Source organism: Cololabis saira, chromosome 9, assembly GCF_033807715.1.
Source record: "Cololabis saira isolate AMF1-May2022 chromosome 9, fColSai1.1, whole genome shotgun sequence".
Lineage (NCBI taxonomy): Eukaryota > Metazoa > Chordata > Actinopteri > Beloniformes > Belonidae > Cololabis > Cololabis saira.
Window position 1 is genome coordinate 41,168,943 of NC_084595.1, and position 21,551 is coordinate 41,190,493.

A 21,551-nucleotide genomic window follows, 5' to 3' on the forward strand; every position below is an offset into this window, starting at 1 on the left:
TCAAATAAAAACAGTATTTTTCTCTGATATTAGTGATGAAAATGTTGTTTTTGTCAGGTTTCCAAGCAGCAGGTGGACACAAGTGCAGACGTGACTAAAGTATGGTTTAATAACAATGACACTGTGCGGTGAGATGCAGAGACACAGGTGTAGATGAAACTCACAGGAAGTTGGAGCAACCAGGACTCCAGCATGAGCTGGGTTTGTGCAGCAGGAACGACACAAGGGGGAACGGATGAAGGTGATGAGGGCAAAGGTGCAGTCCATGAGGGGAACTGAGGCATGCTGGGAGTTGTAGTGTCAGGACGGTGATCAGAGGGCTGGCCATGCTGACCGTGGAGGTGTGGGAGGAGCCAGCATGACACTTTTCTCTTAAGGAGACAATTCTGTCCATGGTTTTCACAGTCTACATTACTGATGAAAAATAAATCAATATGATCCAATTGAAGATTCTTTTATTTCTATCTTGGTCATAAAATTGTAGACTTTTTTGTAAAAAGAAAATAAAGTATGTTGTTGGTTGACTTTGCTATATTTAGACACGTGAACATCTGATTCTCTTCAACTCTTATTAGAATTTAAATGGAAATGGCTCAATTTTGATCCAGACCAAAAATCTCTCAGGAGGGAAAGTTTAGAAAAAAATGTTGAACTTTAGACACATACATAAGTAGCTTATCTCACAATAATAGTTAATGATTAATCCTAAATAAAGGTTTTAGACAGTTGGAAGTATGTTGTTTTTCAGGTTCTACATAACTTGTTATTGAAGAAAAACATTTATTATCCCACAGTTTCATGTCCTGCTTTTAAAAAGACTTGAAAATAAAAATCCATAATGCTTCAAAAAGACTTTATTCATTTTTAGTGCATGGATCTAAAATCCATCTAAATAAAAATGGCTCAAATTTGACCCAAAACAGCCTCAGTGTGAAAAATCTGAATCACTTTCATGAAAGTTTGCAGCTACGTGCGAAGTAAAGCAACAGACTACTTTTACATGACCAGATATGATTTATGGGAGTGGTGAAATGGTAGATGAGCTTTGTTGTTGCAATAACCCCCCACTTCTTCCTGAGCTCAGACGTAGCTCCGTCCTCTCCGCAGACTTCCTCGTTCCATCCCTCTCAGAGCTGCAGTCTGTGGGTGGAGACTGAGAGCTGATTGGCTCCACTCACTGCACGGTCACATGGTTCTACCTCCAGGAAAAAGAAAGTTAAACTCACACACTCACTCTCTGCCTCTGACAGGTGAAATGGCGGAGAAAGGAGCTCAGCCGGACCAAGAAACTTTGACTTGTTCAATCTGTCTGGATCTACTGAAGGATCCGGTGGCTATTCCCTGTGGACACAGTTACTGCATGAAGTGTATTGGAAACTTCTGGGATGAAAAGGAGCACAAGAAGACCCACAGCTGCCCTGACTGTAGGCAGACCTTCACACCGAAGCCTCTCCTGGTGAAAAATGTCATGTTAGCAGTTTTGGTGGAGCAGCTGAGGACGACAGGACTCCAAGCGGCTCCTGCTGACTGCTCCTATGCAGGACCTGAAGATGTTGCCTGTGATGTTTGCACTGGAAGGAAACTGAAAGCCATGAAGTCCTGTTTGGTGTGTCTGGTCTCTTACTGTGAGAAACACCTCCAACAACATTACAGTGTGGCACAGTTAAAGAAACACCAGCTTGTGGAGCCCACCAAGACTTTACAGGAGAACTTGTGCTCTCTCCACGACGAGGTGATGAAGATGTTCTGCCGCACCGATCAGCAGAGCGTCTGTTATGTCTGCACCGTGGATGAGCATAAAGGCCATGACGTAGTCTCAGCTAAAACAGAAAGGGCAGAGAAACAGAGGGAGATGGGGATGACTCGACAAAAGATCCAGACGAAGGTACAGGACCTGGAGGAGGAGGTGAAGCTGCTGCAGCGAGAGGTGGGGAACATCAATCGTTCTGCTGATAAAACAGTGGAGGACAGTGAGAAGATCTTCAGGGAGCTGGTGCTTCTCATCCAGAAGAGAAGCTCTGATGTGAAGCAGAAGGTCAGATCCCAACAGGAAACTGAAGTGAGTCGGGTGAAAGAAGTTCAAGAGAAGCTGCAGCAGGAGATCACTGACCTGAAGAAGAAAGACACCGACATGGAGCAGCTTTCACGCACACAAGATCATAACCAGTTTCTACACGGCTACACTTCACTGCTGCCACTCAGTGAGTCCACACACTCATCCGGCATCAATAGACGCCCTCTGAAGTACTTTGAGGATGTACAAGCTGCTGTGTCAGAGACCAGAGAGGAATTACAGGACATTCTGGGAAAGAAATGGACTGACATCTCACTGAGAGTGACTGAGGCAGATGTTTTACTGTCACAGCCACCAGAGCCAAGAACCAGAGCTGACTTCTTAAGATATTCACGTGAAATCACGCTGGATAGAAACACAGCACACAACCAGCTGGAGTTATCTGAGGGAAACAGGAAAGCAACGATAATGAGAGGTTCACAGGGTTATCCTCGTCACCCGGAGAGATCTTCTGTACCGTTTCAGATCCTGAGTGAGGAGAGTCTGACTGGACGTTGTTACTGGGAAGTGGAGTGGGGAGGAGAAGAAGGTTCTGTAGCAGTCACATACAAGGATGTCAACACACCAGACACTAAATTTGGACTAAATAACACATCTTGGGCTTTAGTTTGTAAAAATAAAAGTAACGAATTTTGGCATAACAAACTCAAAACCGCCGTCTCTGATTCTCAGTCCTCCAGAGTGGGAGTCTACCTGGATCACAGAGCAGGTATTCTGTCGTTCTACAGCGTCTCTGAGACCATGACGCTTCTCCACAGAGTCCAGACCACTTTCACAAAACCACTTCATGTTGGGATACGTCTCTGGTTCCCAATTGGCAACACTGCAAGGTTTTATAAACCCACATAAGTGTACAATGTCTTACTGAGTTCATCGTTGTGTTGCGTCTTTACTCCTCTCAGACTGATGAATCAAGTCAACAATGATTGAGAGATCAACGCCGTTTGTTCATACATTTTTAATCTGCTGGTTTGAGTTCCTAACTTTAAATAAGCTCTTCATTGGCTCCCGTTAGACTCTCTTTACATTTTCTCTCTGCTACAAGACTTTTGAATATTTCTAAAAATATTTGTATGTTGTTTCTCCATCACTGCATCTTTAAAGCCTCCTTTAACATTTAAAACTCAATCTTTTCATACAATTTGTGTAACACAAAGTGCTTCACAGATATAAATGTAAACACACACACACATACTGGACACAGATGATCTGTTGTGCTGTTGTTCAAACCTGGATGGATGTGGAAGTCTAGAGTACTGTGTTACACTGAAATCATCATGGTGATATATTAGTTTATTTTACGCTGCTGATGATTGAGATCAGATGTAAATTAAATAAAGGAACAAGAATTATCAAGAAGATGATGCATTTTAATGTGTAAACAAATTGACAACTTATGACATGAATAAAGTTTTTTCTCAAAAGTAAAACCTTTTGTTTTGTGATTGTTTCATGATTTTTAGTCATATGTGCTCAAAAATATGCAATTAATTAGTAAAGTATGCATGTAAAACTGTTTTCTTAGTGCACTGTATTTATGTTTATTATTCACTTAATTGCAGACAAATGTACCTATTTTCCTGGTTTCGTTTACCGCTAATCCTTCTACTACTAATAAAAATAATAACATTAAGAGGATAAAATGATCATTATTGTTTCGTTTGTTGAATAATAAGTCAGTGGAGATGATTAATAACATTTATTTGACTGAGGCTGAAACCTGACACCGCTCGTCTGTCCTCACTGGTGGTCAAACAGAGCCCCCTACTGGTGGAAGGAGGTACAGCATCTAAAAATCCACATTGGTATTTTACAGGGTTTAGTAAACACACCAGTCACACAAGGTTATTCTAAAGCAGTTTCCAAGACATACCTGACCTTTGTGTGTCACCTACTGGCTCTGATGCTGCTGCAAGTAAAACGGTACTCTCCACCACAGACCTATAGAATATATGCAACATCTTGCTGTAAATATCGAGGGATACAAACGTCTTCAAGATGTAAAATCTACAAAATACCCTTTTCTAAAGAGCCTCAGCATCACATTGTAACTCCAGTCTGTTGTCCAGGTGAGCACATGGGTCTCTGTCGTCCTCCACCATCTCCAGCTCTTCTGCCATGAAGGAAATAGTATTCTATAAAGTATTCCACCAGTCCTTTGCACTCAGCCTCCTGTTCTCCACTGACACATCTCCCCACAGCAGAGTCATCTGAGGGTTTCTGATAGCGGCAAGACTGAGTTGTGCAGGAAGTTTTGATGTTTGTACAGAGTGAATATTGATGCTGAAAGTATAGCCTCCTGCGACGATGACGAGCTGCTTAAAACCTCACAAAAAGTAGTCTGTCTATCAGATATATGATAATCTAGGTGATCGTGGAGGCATCCACCTGTGTTTCCTGGAGTTTGTCACATAGTACTACGAGTGAGAATGTGTTACATGCAGTAAAGAAATGAAGGAACATGATTTTTCAGTGCTTTATCTGTCATCCAGATGAGAGTGGGCCTACTGAAGCATTATAGTGGTATCTTTAACCCCAGTTAGCACACAGTAAGCAAAGTTGGATAGGTCCTGAGAGATGGTTGTTTGCTTCCAAAGGGGAGCCAAAGATAGTCTCTCTAGAACTTTAATGATATGGACTCTTAGGGAAAAGACTTTACCGTCACTGATGGCAGATGGATGAGATGTTTTTTGGTACATGATGGACACTGGAACCTTCTCTGATGAACTCTCAACACTCATAGAGTCTCAGAGTAATCAATCACTGTGCAATAATAATAATAATAATAACCACAATCATATGCTGTAACAATGCACCTTTCAATAACCATGTCTACCTCATACTGCTGCACCTTTCACTTTTTAAAAGAAATTGTATATATGTTACTAAGAGCTGTCATTTATCTATTTACTGTACAGTGAGTGAAAATAACCGAGTCAAATTCCCCGTCTTGTTTGATCTGACTTGGCCAATAAACCTGATTCTGATTCTGATTCTCCTGTCTCTGGGAAACAAGGTTGAAGAGACCTTGGAGAAACTTGCAGAGTTGAGTCACGCAGATTTCAGAAACCTGGGTCTGAAAAAATCCAGGTGTTTGGCTGTCAGTCCGGGAATGTGAAGTCAGGCAGACGACCAAGATGCTCCGGATTATGCTGAACTACACCCACTAATCAGTGTTTAGTTTGTTAGTTTTGTGCAAAGCTTTCATCTGGTCTGACTCCTCCTTCCTGGAAGTTCCTCTACACCATCTCACGAGTGCTACAGCTCCTGTGGGGTCGCAGTATCATCCACTGTATCTTTACACAATGAACTGTAAAGTCATTAAACTTACCGCATCATAAAACGCATGTTCAGTTTCCAACCTCAACCCTTCATTTAATTTTTCTGAACATCGACTGGCTCGGACATAGATGTTGGACATTTCCGTCTACGTGAATGTTCTGTTAATGTTCCAAATCAGTGTGTGGAAACTAAGAAGATATCAACGCTAACAAAGATTGAAGATTGTAATTCCTCAGAGAATGACAACATCGCTTCTTGTGCATTTATTAACCCATTAGTGACGTGCTTAACCCGAAACATACGTGTTGATTCAAAAGTCAAACATGGTTTGCTCCAACAACCTTTAACAGTCAGAGACTTGTGTTTGTTCTACAGCAACCTCATTCCAAAATAAATATATATATTAAAGTAAAGAAAAGCTTGTCTGCTTACGTACATTTCATGAATCATGTCAGTGCTATCTGGTTTGTTTGAACAAAGAAATCATTTCTTTCTTTAATGTCTTGATTGTGCTCCATGATAAATATCCATAATGTGCCTGCATTTTCCTTCTGTCAATGCCTGAGTGTGTCAAATAAAAACAGTATTTTTTCTCTGATATTAGTGATAGATGAAACTCACAGGAAGTTGGAGCAACCAGGACTCCAGCATGAGCTGGGTTTGTGCAGCAGGAACGACACAAGGGGGAACGGATGAAGGTGATGAGGGCAAAGGTGCAGTCCATGAGGGGAAGTGAGGCATGCTGGGAGTTGTAGTGTCAGGACGGTGATCAGAGGGCTGGCCATGCTGACCGTGGAGGTGTGGGAGGAGCCAGCATGACACTTTTCTCTTAAGGAGACAATTCTGTCCATGGTTTTCACAGTCTACATTACTGATGAAAAATAAATCAATATGATCCAATTGAAGACACTTTTATTTCTATCTTGGTCATAAAATGTTACACTTTTTTGTAAAAAGAAAAATAAAGTATGTTGTTGGTTGACTTTGCTATATTTAGACACGTGAACATCTGATTCTCTTCAACTCTTGTTAGAATTTAAAGAAATGGCTAAATTTTGACCCAGAGCAAAAATCTCTCAGGAGGGACAGTTTAGACAAAATGTTGAACTTTAGATACATACATAAGTAGCTTATCTCACAATAATAGTTAATGATTAATCCTAAATAAATGTTTTAGACAGTTGGAAGTATGTTGTTTTTCAGGTTCTACGTAATTTCTAACGTCTATTATCTCACAATTTCATGTCCTGCTTTTAAAAACACTTGGAAATAAAAATCCATAATGCTTTAAAAAGACTTTATTCCTTTTTAGTACATGGATCTAAAATCCATTTAAATAAAAATCTCTCAAATTTGAACCAAAACAGCCTCAGTGTGAAAAATCTGATCACTTGCATGAAAGTTTGCAGCTACGTGCCAAGTAAAGCAACAGACTACTTTTACATGACCAGACATGATTTATGGGAGTGGTGAAATGGTAGATGAGCTTTGTTGTTGCAATAACCCCCCACTTCTTCCTGAGCTCAGACGTAGCTCCGTCCTCTCCGCAGACTTCCTCCTTCCATCCCTCTCAGAGCTGCAGTCTGTGGGTGGAGACTGAGAGCTGATTGGCTCCACTCACTGCACGGTCACATGGTTCTACCTCCAGGAAAAAGAAAGTTAAACTCACACACTCACTCTCTGCCTCTGACAGGAGAAATGGCGCAGAAAGGAGCTCAGCCGGACCAAGAAACTTTCACTTGTTCAATCTGTCTGGATCTACTGAAGGATCCGGTGGCTATTCCCTGTGGACACAGTTACTGCATGAAGTGTATTGGAAACTTCTGGGATGAAAAGGAGCACAAGAAGACCCACAGCTGCCCTGACTGTAGGCAGACCTTCACACCGAAGCCTCTCCTGGTGAAAAATGTCATGTTAGCAGTTTTGGTGGAGCAGCTGAGGACGACAGGACTCCAAGCGGCTCCTGCTGACTGCTCCTATGCAGGACCTGAAGATGTTGCCTGTGATGTTTGCACTGGTAGGAAACTGAAAGCCATAAAGTCCTGTTTGGTGTGTCTGGTCTCTTACTGTGAGAAACACCTCCAACAACATTACAGTGTGGCACAGTTCAAGAAACACCAGCTTGTGGAGCCCGCCAAGACTTTACAGGAGAACTTGTGCTCTCTCCACGACGAGGTGATGAAGATGTTCTGCCGCACCGATCAGCAGAGCGTCTGTTATGTCTGCACCGTGGATGAGCATAAAGGCCATGACGTAGTCTCAGCTAAAACAGAAAGGGCAGAGAAACAGAGGGAGATGGGGATGACTCGACAAAAGATCCAGACGAAGGTACAGGACCTGGAGGAGGAGGTGAAGCTTCTGCAGCGAGAGGTGGGGAACATCAATCGTTCTGCTGATAAAACAGTGGAGGACAGTGAGAAGATCTTCAGGGAGCTGGTGCTTCTCATCCAGAAGAGAAGCTCTGATGTGAAGCAGAAGGTCAGATCCCAACAGGAAACTGAAGTGAGTCGAGTGAAAGAAGTTCAAGAGAAGCTGCAGCAGGAGATCACTGACCTGAAGAAGAAAGACACCGACATGGAGGAGCTTTCACACACAGAAGATCATAACCAGTTTCTACACGGCTACACTTCACTGCTGCCACTCAGTGAGTCCACACACTCATCCGGCATCCATAGACGCCCTCTGAAGTACTTTGAGGATGTACAAGCTGCTGTGTCAGAGACCAGAGAGGAACTACAGGACATTCTGGGAAAGAAATGGACTGACATCTCACTGAGAGTGACTGAGGCAGATGTTTTACTGTCACAGCCACCAGAGCCAAGAACCAGAGCTGACTTCTTAAGATATTCACGTGAAATCACGCTGGATGGAAACACAGCACACAACAGCCTGGCGTTATCTGAGGGAAACAGGAAAACCACATTGACAGTTTCACAGGGTTATCCTAGTCACCCGGAGAGATCTTCTGTAGGGTGTCAGATCCTGAGTGAGGAGAGTCTGACTGGATGTTGTTACTGGGAAGTGGAGTGGGGAGGAAAAGGAGGTTTAGTAGCAGTCACATACAAGGATGTCAACACACCAACCACTCAATTTGGACTAAATAACACATCTTGGGCTTTATTTTGTAAAAATCAAAGTAACGAATTTTGGCATAACAAACTCAAAACCCCCGTCTCTAATTCTCAGTCCTCCAGAGTGGGAGTCTACCTGGATCACAGAGCAGGTATTCTGTCGTTCTACAGCGTCTCTGAGACCATGACGCTTCTCCACAGAGTCCAGACCACTTTCACAAAACCACTTCATGTTGGGATACGTCTCCGGTTCTCAATTGGAGACACTGCAAGGTTTTATAAACCCACATAAGTGTCCAATCTCTTGCTGAGTTCATCGTTGTGTTGCGTCTTTACTCCTCTCTGACTGATGCATCAAGTCAACAATGATGGAGAGATCAATGTCGTTTGTTCATACATTTTTAATCTGCTGGTTTGAGTTCCTAACTTAAATTCAGCTCTTCATTGGCTCCCGTTAGACTTTCTTTAAATTTCTCTCTGCTACATAAGACTTCTGAATATTTCTAAATATATTTGTATGTTGTTTCTCCATCACTGCATCTTTAAAGCCTCCTTTAACATTTAAAACTAAATCTTTACATACAATTTGTGTAACACAAAGTGCTTCACAGATATTAATGTAAACACACGCACACATACTCGACACAGATGATCTGTTGTGCTGTTGTTCAAACCTGGATGGATGTGGAAGTCTAGAGTACTGTGTTACACTGAAATCATCATGGTGATATATTAGTTTATTTTACGCTGCTGATGATTGAGATCAGATGTAAATGAAATAAAGGAACAAGAATTATCAAGAAGATGATGCAAATTAATGTGTAAACAAATTGACACCTTACGTAATGAATAAATAAAATGTTTTCTCAAAATTAAAACCTTTTGTTTTGTGGTTGTTTCATAATTTTTAGTCATATGTGTTCACAAATATGCAATTAACTAGTAAAGTATGCATGTATAGCAGTTTTCTTAAAATACTGTATTTATGTTTGTTATTCACTAAAAACACTTAATTGCAGACAAATATACCTATTTTCCTGGACTCATTTACCAATAATACTAATACTTCTACTAATAATAAAAATAATAATATTAAGAGGAGAAAATTATCATTATTGTTTCGTTTGTTGAATAATAAGTCACTGCTGGAGATGATTAATAACATTTATTTCACTGAGGTTGAAACCTGACACCGCTCGTCTGTCCTCACTGGTGGTCAAACAGAGCCCCCTACTGGTGGAAGGAGGTACAGCATCTAAAAATCCACATTGGTATTTTACAGGGTTTAGTAAACACACCAGTCACACAAGGTTATTTTAAAGCAGTTCCCCAGACATACCTGACCTTTGTGTGTCACCTACTGGCTCTGATGCTGCTGCAAGTAAAACTGTACTCTCCACCACAGACCTATAGAATATATGCAACATCTTGCTGTAAATATCGAGGGATACAAACGTCTTCAAGATGTAGAATCTACAAAATACCCTTTTCTAAAGAGCCTCAGCATCACATTGTAACTCCAGTCTGTTGTCCAGGTGAGCACATGGGTCTCTGTCGTCCTCCACCATCTCCAGCTCTTCTGCCATGAAGGAAATAGTATTCTATAAAGTATTCCAGCAGTCCTTTGCACTCAGCCTCCTGTTCTCCACTGACACATCTCCCCACAGCAGAGTCATCTGAGGTTTTCTGATAGCAGCAAGACTGAGTTGTGCAGGAAGTTTTGATGTTTGTACAGAGGGAATATTGATGCTGAAAGTATAGCCTCCTGCGACGATGACGTACTGCTTAAAACCTCACAAAAAGTAGTCTCTTTATCAGATATATGATAATAGGGCTGGGCGATATGGACCAAAAGTCATATCTGGATATTTTCTAGCTGAATGGCGATACTTGATATATATCGATATTTTTTTCTGTGCCATAATTGGGGTTTCCCCCAAAGCATTATAGCATAGCATCTCTGTTAGCTTCATTTTTTTCTGAGGCAAACCCTTAAAAAAACAGTCAGTTTTAATACAAAGCCTCGTGCCAAATATCACACAGGTTCCTTTATTAACAGAGGTCTGCACAATATCAAAATGTATAAAACAAATGAAATAAAAATAAACTGCCTGCATATGGAATAAAAATGCTTCTTGAATAAAATAAAACAAATATCCCTTTCCTGCATAACAATTAAATTAAAATACACTGTGCAATTAATACAATGTAGACAGTAACAGGCAGACTTTTCCACTGAGGTTGACAGTTGTGCAAATAACAAAACATTTGTGCAAATCTCAAATAAAACATTCAAGTCAATTTGTCACAAAATAAGCTATATCAAAATCATAAAAAAAAAAAAAATGTAAATCTATACAAACGATATTGTCTCGTACCATATCGCGTTTGAAAATATATCGATATATATTAAAATCTCGATATATCGCCCAGCCCTATATGATAATGTAGGTGATCGTGGAGGCATCTACCTGTGTTTCCTGGAGTTTGTCACATAGTACTACGAGTGAGAATGTGTTACATGCAGTAAAGAAATGAAGGAACATGATTTTTCAGTGCTTTATCTGTCATCCAGATGAGAGTGGGCCTACTGAAGCATTATAGTGGTATCTTTAACCCCAGTTAGCACACAGTAAGCAAAGTTGGATAGGTCCTGAGAGATGGTTGTTTGCTTCCAAAGGGGAGCCAAAGATAGTCTCTCTAGAACTTTAATGATATGGACTCTTAGGGAAAAGACTTTACCGTCACTGATGGCAGATGGATGAGATGTTTTTTGGTACATGATGGACACTGGAACCTTCTCTGATGAACTCTCAACACTCATAGAGTCTCAGAGTAATCAATCACTGTGCAATAATAATAATAATAATAACCACAATCATATGCTGTAACAATGCACCTTTCAATAACCATGTCTACCTCATACTGCTGCACCTTTCACTTAAAAAAAAAAAATTGTATATATGTTACTAAGAGCTGTCATTTATCTATTTACTGTACAGTGAGTGAAAATAACCGAGTCAAACTCCCCGTCTTGTTTGATCTGACTTGGCCAATAAACCTGATTCTGATTCTGATTCTCCTGTCTCTGGGAAACAAGGTTGAAGAGGCCTTGGAGAAACTTGCATTGTTGAGTCACGCAGATTTCAGAACCCTGGGTCTGAAAAAATCCAGGTGTTTGGCTGTCAGTCCGGGAATGATGTGAAGTCAGGCAGACGACCAAGATGCTCCGGATTATGCTGAACTACACCCACTAATCAGTGTTTAGTTTGTTAGTTTTGTGCAAAGCTTTCATCTGGTCTGACTCCTCCTTCCTGGAAGTTCCTCTACACCATCTCACGAGTGCTACAGCTCCTGTGGGGTCGCAGTATCATCCACTGTATCTTTACACAATGAACTGTAGTTCAGTTTCCAACTTCAACCCTTCGTTTTATTTTTCTGAACATCGACTGGCTCGGACATAGATGTTGGACATTTCCGTCTACGTGAATGTTCTGTTAATGTTCCAAATCAGTGTGTGGAAAGTAAGAAGATATCAACGCTAACAAAGATTGAAGATTGTAATTCCTCAGAGAATGACAACATCGCTTCTTGTGCATTTATTAACCCATTAGTGACGTGCTTAACCCGAAACATACGTGTTGATTCAAAAGTCAAACATGGTTTGCTCCAACAGCCTTTAACAGTCAGAGACTTGTGTTGGATCTACAGTAACCTCATTCCAAAATAAATATATATATTAAAGTAAAGAAAAGCTTGTCTGCTTACGTACATTTCATGAATCATGTCGGGGGCAGTTCTATCTGGTTTGTTTGAACAAAGAAATCATTTCTTTCTTTAATGTCTTGATTGTGCTCCATGATAAATATCCATAATGTGCCTGCATTTTCCTTCTGTCAATGCCTGAGTGTGTCAAATAAAAACAGTATTTTTTCTCTGATATTAGTGATGAAAATGTTGTTTTTGTCAGGTTTCCAAGCAGCAGGTGGACACAAGTGCAGACGTGACTAAAGTACGGTTTAATAACAATGACACTGTGCGGTGAGACGCAGAGACACAGGTGTAGATGAAACTCACAGGAAGTTGGAGCAACCAGGACTCCAGCATGAGCTGGGTTTGTGCAGCAGGAACGACACAAGGGGGAACGGATGAAGGTGATGAGGGCAAAGGTGCAGTCCATGAGGGGAAGTGAGGCATGCTGGGAGTTGTAGTGTCAGGACGGTGATCAGAGGGCTGGCCATGCTGACCGTGGAGGTGTGGGAGGAGCCAGCATGACACTTTTCTCTTAAGGAGACAATTCTGTCCATGGTTGTTGGTTGACTTTGCTATATTTAGACACATGAACATCTGATTCTCTTCCACTCTTACATTCTGTTAGAATTTAAATGGAAATGGCTCAATTTTGAGGCAGACCAAAAATCTCCCAGTAGGGACAGTTTAGACAAAATTTTGAACTTTAGACACATACATAAGTAGCTTATCTGACAATAATAGTTAATGATTAATCCTAAATAAAGGTTTTAGACGGTTGGAAGTATGTTGTTTTTCAGGTTCTACATAACTTCTAACATCTATTATCCCACAGTTTCATGTCCTGCTTTTAAAAAGACTTGAAAATAAAAATCCATAATGTTTCAAAAAGACTTTATTCCTTTTTAGTGCATGGATCTAAAATCCATGTAAATAGAAATGGCTCAAATTTGACCCAAAACAGCCTCAGTGTGAAAAATCTGAAACACTTGCATGAAAGTTTGCAGCTACGTGCCAAGTAAAGCAACAGACTACTTTTACATGACCAGACATGATTTATGGGAGTGGTGAAATGGTAGATGAGCTTTGTTGTTGCAATAACCCCCCACTTCTTCCTGAGCTCAGACGTAGCTCCGTCCTCTCCGCAGACTTCCTCCTTCCATCCCTCTCAGAGCTGCAGTCTGTGGGTGGAGACTGAGAGCTGATTGGCTCCACTCACTGCACGGTCACATGGTTCTACCTCCAGGAAAAAGAAACTTAAACTCACACACTCACTCTCTGCCTCTGACAGGAGAAATGGCGCAGAAAGGAGCTCAGCCGGACCAAGAAACTTTGACTTGTTCAATCTGTCTGGATCTACTGAAGGATCCGGTGACTATTCCCTGTGGACACAGTTACTGCATGAAGTGTATTGGAAACTTCTGGGATGAAAAGGAGCACAAGAAGACCCACAGCTGCCCTGACTGTAGGCAGACCTTCACACCGAAGCCTCTCCTGGTGAAAAATGTCATGTTATCAGTTTTGGTGGAGCAGCTGAGGACGACAGGACTCCAAGCGGCTCCTACTGACTGCTCCTATGCAGGACCTGAAGATGTTGCCTGTGATGTTTGCACTGGAAGGAAACTGAAAGCCATAAAGTCCTGTTTGGTGTGTCTGGTCTCTTACTGTGAGAAACACCTCCAACAACATTACAGTGCGGCACAGTTAAAGAAACACCAGCTTGTGGAGCCCGCCAAGACTTTACAGGAGAACTTGTGCTCTCTCCACGACGAGGTGATGAAGATGTTCTGCCGCACCGATCAGCAGAGCGTCTGTTACGTCTGCACCGTGGATGAGCATAAAGGCCATGACGTAGTCTCAGCTAAAACAGAAAGGGCAGAGAAACAGAGGGAGATGGGGATGACTCGACAAACGATCCAGACGAAGGTACAGGACCTGGAGGAGGAGGTGAAGCTGCTGCAGCGAGAGGTGGGGAACATCAATCGTTCTGCTGATAAAACAGTGGAGGACAGTGAGAAGATCTTCAGGGAGCTGGTGCTTCTCATCCAGAAGAGAAGCTCTGATGTGAAGCAGAAGGTCAGATCCCAACAGGAAACTGAAGTGAGTCGGGTGAAAGAAGTTCAAGAGAAGCTGCAGCAGGAGATCACTGACCTGAAGAAGAAAGACACCGACATGGAGCAGCTTTCACGCACAGAAGATCATAACCAGTTTCTACACGGCTACACTTCACTGCTGCCACTCAGTGAGTCCACACACTCATCCGGCATCAATAGACGCCCTCTGAAGTACTTTGAGGATGTACAAGCTGCTGTGTCAGAGACCAGAGAGGAACTACAGGACATTCTGGGAAAGAAATGGACTGACATCTCACTGAGACTGACTGAGGCAGATGTTTTACTGTCACAGCCACCAGAGCCAAGAACCAGAGCTGACTTCTTAAGATATTCACGTGAAATCACGCTGGATAGAAACACAGCACACAACTACCTGGAGTTATCTGAGGGAAACAGGAAAGCAACATTAACAAAGGTTTCACAGGGTTATCCTCGTCACCCGGAGAGATCTTCCATACTGTGTCAGATCCTGAGTGAGGAGAGTCTGACTGGACGTTGTTACTGGGAAGTGGAGTGGGGAGGACGAGGAGGTTTTGTAGCAGTCACATACAAGGATGTCAACACACCAGCCACTATATTTGGACAAAATAACACATCTTGGGCTTTAGTTTGTAAAAATAAAAGTAACGAATTTTGGCATAACAAACTCAAAACCCCTGTCCCTGATTCTCAGTCCTCCAGAGTGGGAGTCTACCTGGATCACAGAGCAGGTATTCTGTCGTTCTACAGCGTCTCTGAGACCATGACGCTTCTCCACAGAGTCCAGACCACTTTCACAAAACCACTTCATGTTGGGATACGTCTTTACTTTGCACTTGGAAACACTGCAAGGTTTTATAAACCCACATAAGTGTCCAATCTCTTGCTGAGTTCATCGTTGTGTTGCGTCTTTACTCCTCTCAGACTGATGCATCAAGTCAACAATGATTGAGAGATCAATGCCGTTTGTCCAAACATTTTTAATCTGCTGGTTTGAGTTCCTAACTTAAATTCAGCTCTTCATTGACTCCCGTTAGACTCTCTTTAAATTTCTCTCTGCTGCATAAGACTTTTGAATATTTCTAAATATATTTGTATAATGTTTCTCCATCACTGCATCTTTAAAGCCTCCTTTAACATTTAAAACTCAAACTTTACATACAATTTGTGTAACACAAAGTGCTTCACAGATATAAATGTAAACACACACACACATACTCGACACAGATGATCTGTTGTGCTGTTGTTCAAACCTGGATGGATGTGGAAGTCTAGAGTACTGTGTTACACTGAAATCATCATGGTGATATATTAGTTTATTTTACACTGCTGATGATTGAGATCAGATGTAAACGAAATAAAGGAACAAGAATTATGAAGAAGATGATGCACGTTAATGTGTAAACAAATTGACACCTTATGTAATGAATAAAGTTTTTTCTCAAAATAAAACATTTGGTTTTGTGGTTGTTTCATGATTTTTAGTCATATGTGCTCACAAATATGCAATTAATTAGTAAAGTATGCATGTAAAACTGTTTTCTTAATATACTGTATTTATGTTTGTTATTCACTAAAAACACTTAATTGCAGACAAATATACCAATTTTTCTGGACTCATTTACCAATACAGTTCTTTTCTATTGCTTAAACACATTTCACGATACTGCCCTCACTTTTCACAAAACTCTAAACACAAAACACTTTTCTAAAGCTACGTACACTAAACTTCACAGTTTCTTTTCAAAACCAGCCCATCACACCAAAACAGATGCTCATATGCTCAAAAACCAACCCATCACACCAAAACAGCTGCTCATATGCTCAAAAGCAAACTCTGACACCAAAATACCACTCAAGGCCAGCGAAAATGTAAACACTACTGAGCATCATTAACCACATTACCAAAAAAATTGAAAACACAATTTTCACAGTGTGAGACTGTTCTTTTTACAGTTTCACAACTGCCAGGATGCATTTGAGCAACCCTTATTTACTGTATTCTCAAATATGTTTTGGGCATTTACTATAGATTTGTGCATTTTATGGGAATAGTTGCATAATGCAGAAAATGCAGTAATATCACAACTCAATGCAAAAATGAGTACTGTAAACTCCATAAAGGATCCATTACACACAATAGATACAGTACAGTAACAATTGAGAACACAATGTTCAGGGTGAGATTTCTTTTAGTATTACAGTACGTTTGAAAATTGACACAGAATGTTGTATGTTAACACCGAAATCATGGGGCGTCATCACGTCGGGCTGGGTCGGGCCACAGGACCTCATCAACATCACAGGCAATATTGTCCATAGCCAAACAACGTGGGAAGAATGCCCTGGCATGCCGCACCCAGCCTTGGAATGCCTCCACAGCCACATCATCACAGGCCAGGTCCATAGCCCTGAGAAGGTTCTCTCTGGTGTAAGGTTGGCGGTCATAGACCTTCCACCGCCATGATGAGAAGAACTCCTCTATTGGGTTTAGGAACACTGGGTTTAGTGGCAGACACACATTACAGTAATGGTGGCCACTGATAATCTGCTGAGGTTTGGTTGGACTCGTTGTCCCGCTTCGGTCATTGTCATGCCGTGGACAATGACGTGGTCAATGACTGTTGCTCTCATTTCATCTGTAATGAAAATGCATTGTCTTGCTTGCCCTCCTTCTCCTCTCCCTCCTCTGACACAAACTCCTCTTCTTCTGTGTGGTCACATCATTTGCAATAGGTGTTTTCAATTATGAGTCGTTGTGTTTACTGATTGACACCAGGTATGTTCATTGTGTTCAAGTTTTGCTGATTGTGGGTATCATTTTGCATCACATGAGCTTCACAATGGATATTGGAGCAGAGTTATATGCAAAATGTGTTTTAGCACGGCAAAATGTGTTTAGAGTTTTGAGAAAAAGGGGATGGGTTTTGTGAACAGTGTCTACAGGTGAATTGTGTTTGTGGTTGTGGCAAAAGGGGGGTAGTTTTACTAAATGTGTTCAGGCAACTGGTCATTTGGTTTAGAGTACTGGGTTTTGTGTTTTGGCAATAGAGAAAAACTGTAATACTAATACTACTACTAATAATAAAAATAATAATATTATTAAGAGGAGAAAATGATCATTATTGTTTCGTTTGTTGAAAAATAAGTCACTGGAGATGATTAATAACATTTATTTGACTGAGGCTGAAACCTGACACCGCTCGTCTGTCCTCACTGGTGGTCAAACAGAGCCCCCTACTGGTGGAAGGAGGTACAGCATCTAAAAATCCACATTGGTATTTTACAGGGTTTAGTAAACACACCAGTCACACAAGGTTATTCTAAAGCAGTTCCCAAGACATACCTGACCTTTGTGTGTCTCCTACTGGCTCTGATGCTGCTGCAAGTAAAACTGTACTCTCCACCACAGACCTATAGAATATATGCAACATCTTGCTGTAAATATCGAGGGATACAAACGTCTTCAAGATGTAGAATCTACAAAATACCCTTTTCTAAAGAGCCTCAACATCACATTGTAACTCCAGTCTGTTGTCCAGGTGAGCACATGGGTCTCTGTCGTCCTCCACCATCTCCAGCTCTTCTGCCATGAAGGAAATAGTATTCTATAAAGTATTCCAGCAGTCCTTTGCACTCAGCCTCCTGTTCTCCACTGACACATCTCCCCACAGCAGAGTCATCTGAGGTTTTCTGATAGCGGCAAGACTGAGTTGTGCAGGAAGTTTTGATGTTTGTACAGAGTGAATATTGATGCTGAAAGTATAGCCTCCTGCAACGATGACGAGCTGCTTAAAACCTCACAAAAAGTAGTCTCTTTATCAGATATATAATAACACAAAAAATAAAACAAATATCCCTTTCCTGCATAACAATTAAATTAAAATACACTGTGTAATTAATACAATGTAGACAGTAACAGGCAGACTTTTCCACTGAGGTTGACAGTTGTGCAAATAACAACTTCAAGTCAATTTGTCACAAATTAAGCTATATCAAAATCATAAAAAAAATTTTTTAATCTATATAAATGATATTGTCTCGTACCATATCGCGTTTGAAAATATATCGATATATATTAAAATCTCGATATATCGCCCAGCCCTATATGATAATGTAGGTGATCGTGGAGGCATCCACCTGTGTTTCCTGGAGTTTGTCACATAGTACTACGAGTGAGAATGTGTTACATGCAGTAAAGAAATGAAGGAACATGATTTTTCAGTGCTTTATCTGTCATCCAGATGAGAGTGGGCCTACTGAAGCATTATAGTGGTATCTTTAACCCCAGTTAGCACACAGTAAGCACAGTTGGATAGGTCCTGAGAGATGGTTGTTTGCTTCCAAAGGGGAGCCAAAGATAGTCTCTCTAGAACTTTAATGATATGGACTCTTAGGGAAAAGACTTTACCGTCACTGATGGCAGATGGATGAGAAGTTTTTTGGTACATGATGGACACTGGAACCTTCTCTGATGAACTCTCAACACTCATAGAGTCTCAGAGTAATCAATCACTGTGCAATAATAATAATAATAACCACAATCATATGCTGCAACAATGCACCTTTCAATAACCATGTCTACCTCATACTGCTGCACCTTTCACTTTTTTTTTTAAATTGTATATATGTTACTAAGAGCTGTCATTTATCTATTTACTGTACAGTGAGTGAAAATAACCGAGTCAAATTCCCCGTCTTGTTTGACCTGACTTGGCCAATAAACCTGATTCTGATTGTCCTGTCTCTGGGAAACAAGGTTGAAGAGACCTTGGAGAAACTTGCATAGTTGAGCCACGCAGATTTCAGAACCCTGGGTCTGAAAAAATCCAGGTCTTTGGCTGTCAGTCCGGGAATGATGTGAAGTCAGGCAGACGACCAAGATGCTCCGGATTATGCTGAACTACACCCACTAATCCGTGTTTAGTTTGTTAGTTTTGTGCAAAGCTTTCATCTGGTCTGACTCCTCCTTCCTGGAAGTTCCTCTACACCATCTCACGAGTGCTACAGCTCCTGTGGGGTCGCAGTATCATCCACTGTATCTTTACACAATGAACTGTAAAGTCATTAAACTTACCGCATCATAAAACGCATGTTCAGTTTCCAACCTCAACCCAAAAAATCACAAATGCATCAAACTGCATCAAAAAAGTTGCTGTAGTCTGATCTACACATTTACTCTCAGATATTATTTGTTCAGGTATTTTTACAGTGTCCAAAAACAGTTTTTCCGCTTTACTCTTCTTATTTGTATAAATAGCAGACGAATAATGCAAAAGAAAACAGCCTTTGTGAGAATAAATATGGAACATAAATGCACGCAGAAAGAATTTTGTTATAAATCGCATATTCTTTTGAGTAACTTCTGTATGAGAGATGCGTGAAGGCTTTAAATAAGCCAAACCGCTGTATTTTACACGGCAGAAAAAACCTCCACAGATGTAGTTCAAATATAAAAAGCTTTATTTTTAACTCGAGGTAATCCTGAGTTCTCAAGAGGTCCGGCCAATTATGCAAGACCGAGACAAACTTCTGGGAAAGTAGCTCAGGATGACTAGAGCCGAACAGTAAAAGCTGACCACATGAGCGTCTTATGATTCTGCAACATGTGCTCAAAAGTCTGCCTTAATCTGGGGTCATAGACTGTTTGTCCAGGGTCTAATGCCCCCAGGAACTCAGCCATTCACCGCAGGTAGCGCTGGTATTTAACCTTGTACGTATTTGACTCGTGATCGTGTGTCTTTTTATCCTCAGATAAAGCGTGGAGCCTTCGTTATGCCGTGCTGTGCTGCACGGAGGCAGAATGGCACCACATTTTGTTCCATCCTCTTTACGCCGCTGCGCCGCCGTCAGAGGTAATAACAGTTAATAAAGGGAGGAAATAAGCACAGTGTGAACTGGCAACGTGGGAAGGAGTTACAGGGCTTTGAACATGGCTCCAAACTCTGCGTGGATCATTTTAAAACAGACAGTCTACAGTTTAGGTGTGAAGAATTATTTTTAGAAACAGGCACCAAAACATCATTCTCACACATCTGTTACATCAGTTTAATCTACTGGAATTCCCTTGTTAACTCTTTATTCATTTACAGGCTCTGCCATTGAACTGTGTATAGTGAATTAAAGCTTTTGTGCATGAAATGACTAGATGGTCACACGAATTGCCGAAAATATAAAATGTCTATTTCAAATGCAGCTCCTGTTCCAACAGTGACCTGGTCCCAAAATCCTAAATCATTTCAACCGCCTTGTTGTATGTTTGGATGAAAACAAAAGTTCATATATATAAAAAAAAAAGAAGAAAGAAAGAAACCAAAAAACAAAAACAGTGTCTCGTTTGCTGTTTTGATTATATTCCAAACAACATCCACGTTAAATGTCCGTCATCTGGTCATGTCAAAGCTCGGCAGTAATTATTATTGTTATTTCTATTAATTGCAGTAATTTGGAGTTTAATTCTGTTTTTTGGGTGCCTTTAAAATTGAATTACTTTTAATTCTGCTTTGTTAATGATTTTCTAAGACAGTTTAGTAAAGTGCTACACAAATATTGTTTACTATTATTATATCTTCTAATTTGTGATAAAGACGACTACATTGTGAAAATGATATTGACAAGCAAACACTTGATCCTTACATACTTTTTCCGGTGGTGAAATAAGCCTGTTCAGTAATTTAAGAAGAGGAACAGCCTCTTGTAGACATCCTGATTAATGATCCTCCAGCTATTGATCCACGTATCAAGCACGGCTCCTTCAGCTGCAGATGTTTGTAGCTTTTCATACACGTCTGGTCCATTTCCAAGTCCCCCATAATGTTTCAGAAGGATTCACATGTGCTCTTTTCCACATTTCCCTGTTTTACTGCCTGCTTCTAGTTAATCTTCAACTTTCATAGTTGAGTCAGTGACCACAATGTGTGGTGAAAGAACCTCAAAAAATAATGTCTCCATTGTGCTTCATAGTCGTTATCCAGTTCTTTTTTTCTCTGAACTGTCAAGCATGTGTAATGTTTCTGTGGTCAAACTTGTCTGTCTTAGATCTTTCTCTCTCTCCGCAGCCCCCTCCCGGAGGATGGTCTTTGCCTGGATGTTTATTGGCGAAGGCGTCTCCTCGTGCCGCTCCAGTGTAGGTCAAAAATTCACGTTCAGTTTCAAAAATCATCAAACTTTGATCAAATTTAGCAAATTTTGAATGCCTCCTGATTAACTCTTTTATGCCCAAAAAATGAGGTGCAGAAAAAGAGGCAGGTTATGACAGAAATTAATATAAACCAGAATTTG

At 40.8% G+C, this 21,551-nt stretch overlaps 3 protein-coding genes across 3 annotated transcripts; all 3 read left to right on the forward strand.

Annotated features, from left to right (window-relative positions):
• The first annotated feature begins 1,255 nt into the window (after positions 1 to 1,255).
• Positions 1,256 to 2,923, forward strand: LOC133451302 (tripartite motif-containing protein 16-like). Its single transcript, XM_061730270.1, has one exon. It carries the CDS (start codon positions 1,256 to 1,258, stop codon positions 2,921 to 2,923), a length of 1,668 nt encoding a protein of 555 aa, XP_061586254.1.
• Positions 2,924 to 7,054: 4,131 nt separating this feature from the next.
• Positions 7,055 to 8,911, forward strand: LOC133451161 (tripartite motif-containing protein 16-like). Its single transcript, XM_061730118.1, has one exon. It carries the CDS (start codon positions 7,055 to 7,057, stop codon positions 8,717 to 8,719), a length of 1,665 nt encoding a protein of 554 aa, XP_061586102.1. The 3' UTR covers positions 8,720 to 8,911.
• Positions 8,912 to 13,473: 4,562 nt separating this feature from the next.
• On the forward strand, positions 13,474 to 15,230 carry LOC133451162 (tripartite motif-containing protein 16-like). Its single transcript, XM_061730119.1, has one exon. The coding sequence runs from the start codon at positions 13,474 to 13,476 to the stop codon at positions 15,139 to 15,141; it is 1,668 nt and encodes a 555-aa protein (XP_061586103.1). The 3' UTR covers positions 15,142 to 15,230.
• Positions 15,231 to 21,551: the final 6,321 nt, after the last annotated feature.

Coding starts and splice junctions, on each gene's coding strand:
- LOC133451302 (XM_061730270.1), top strand. CDS start 1,256: ATGGCGGAGAAAGGAGCTCAGCCGGACCAAGAAACTTTGACTTGTTCA.
- LOC133451161 (XM_061730118.1), top strand. CDS start 7,055: ATGGCGCAGAAAGGAGCTCAGCCGGACCAAGAAACTTTCACTTGTTCA.
- LOC133451162 (XM_061730119.1), top strand. CDS start 13,474: ATGGCGCAGAAAGGAGCTCAGCCGGACCAAGAAACTTTGACTTGTTCA.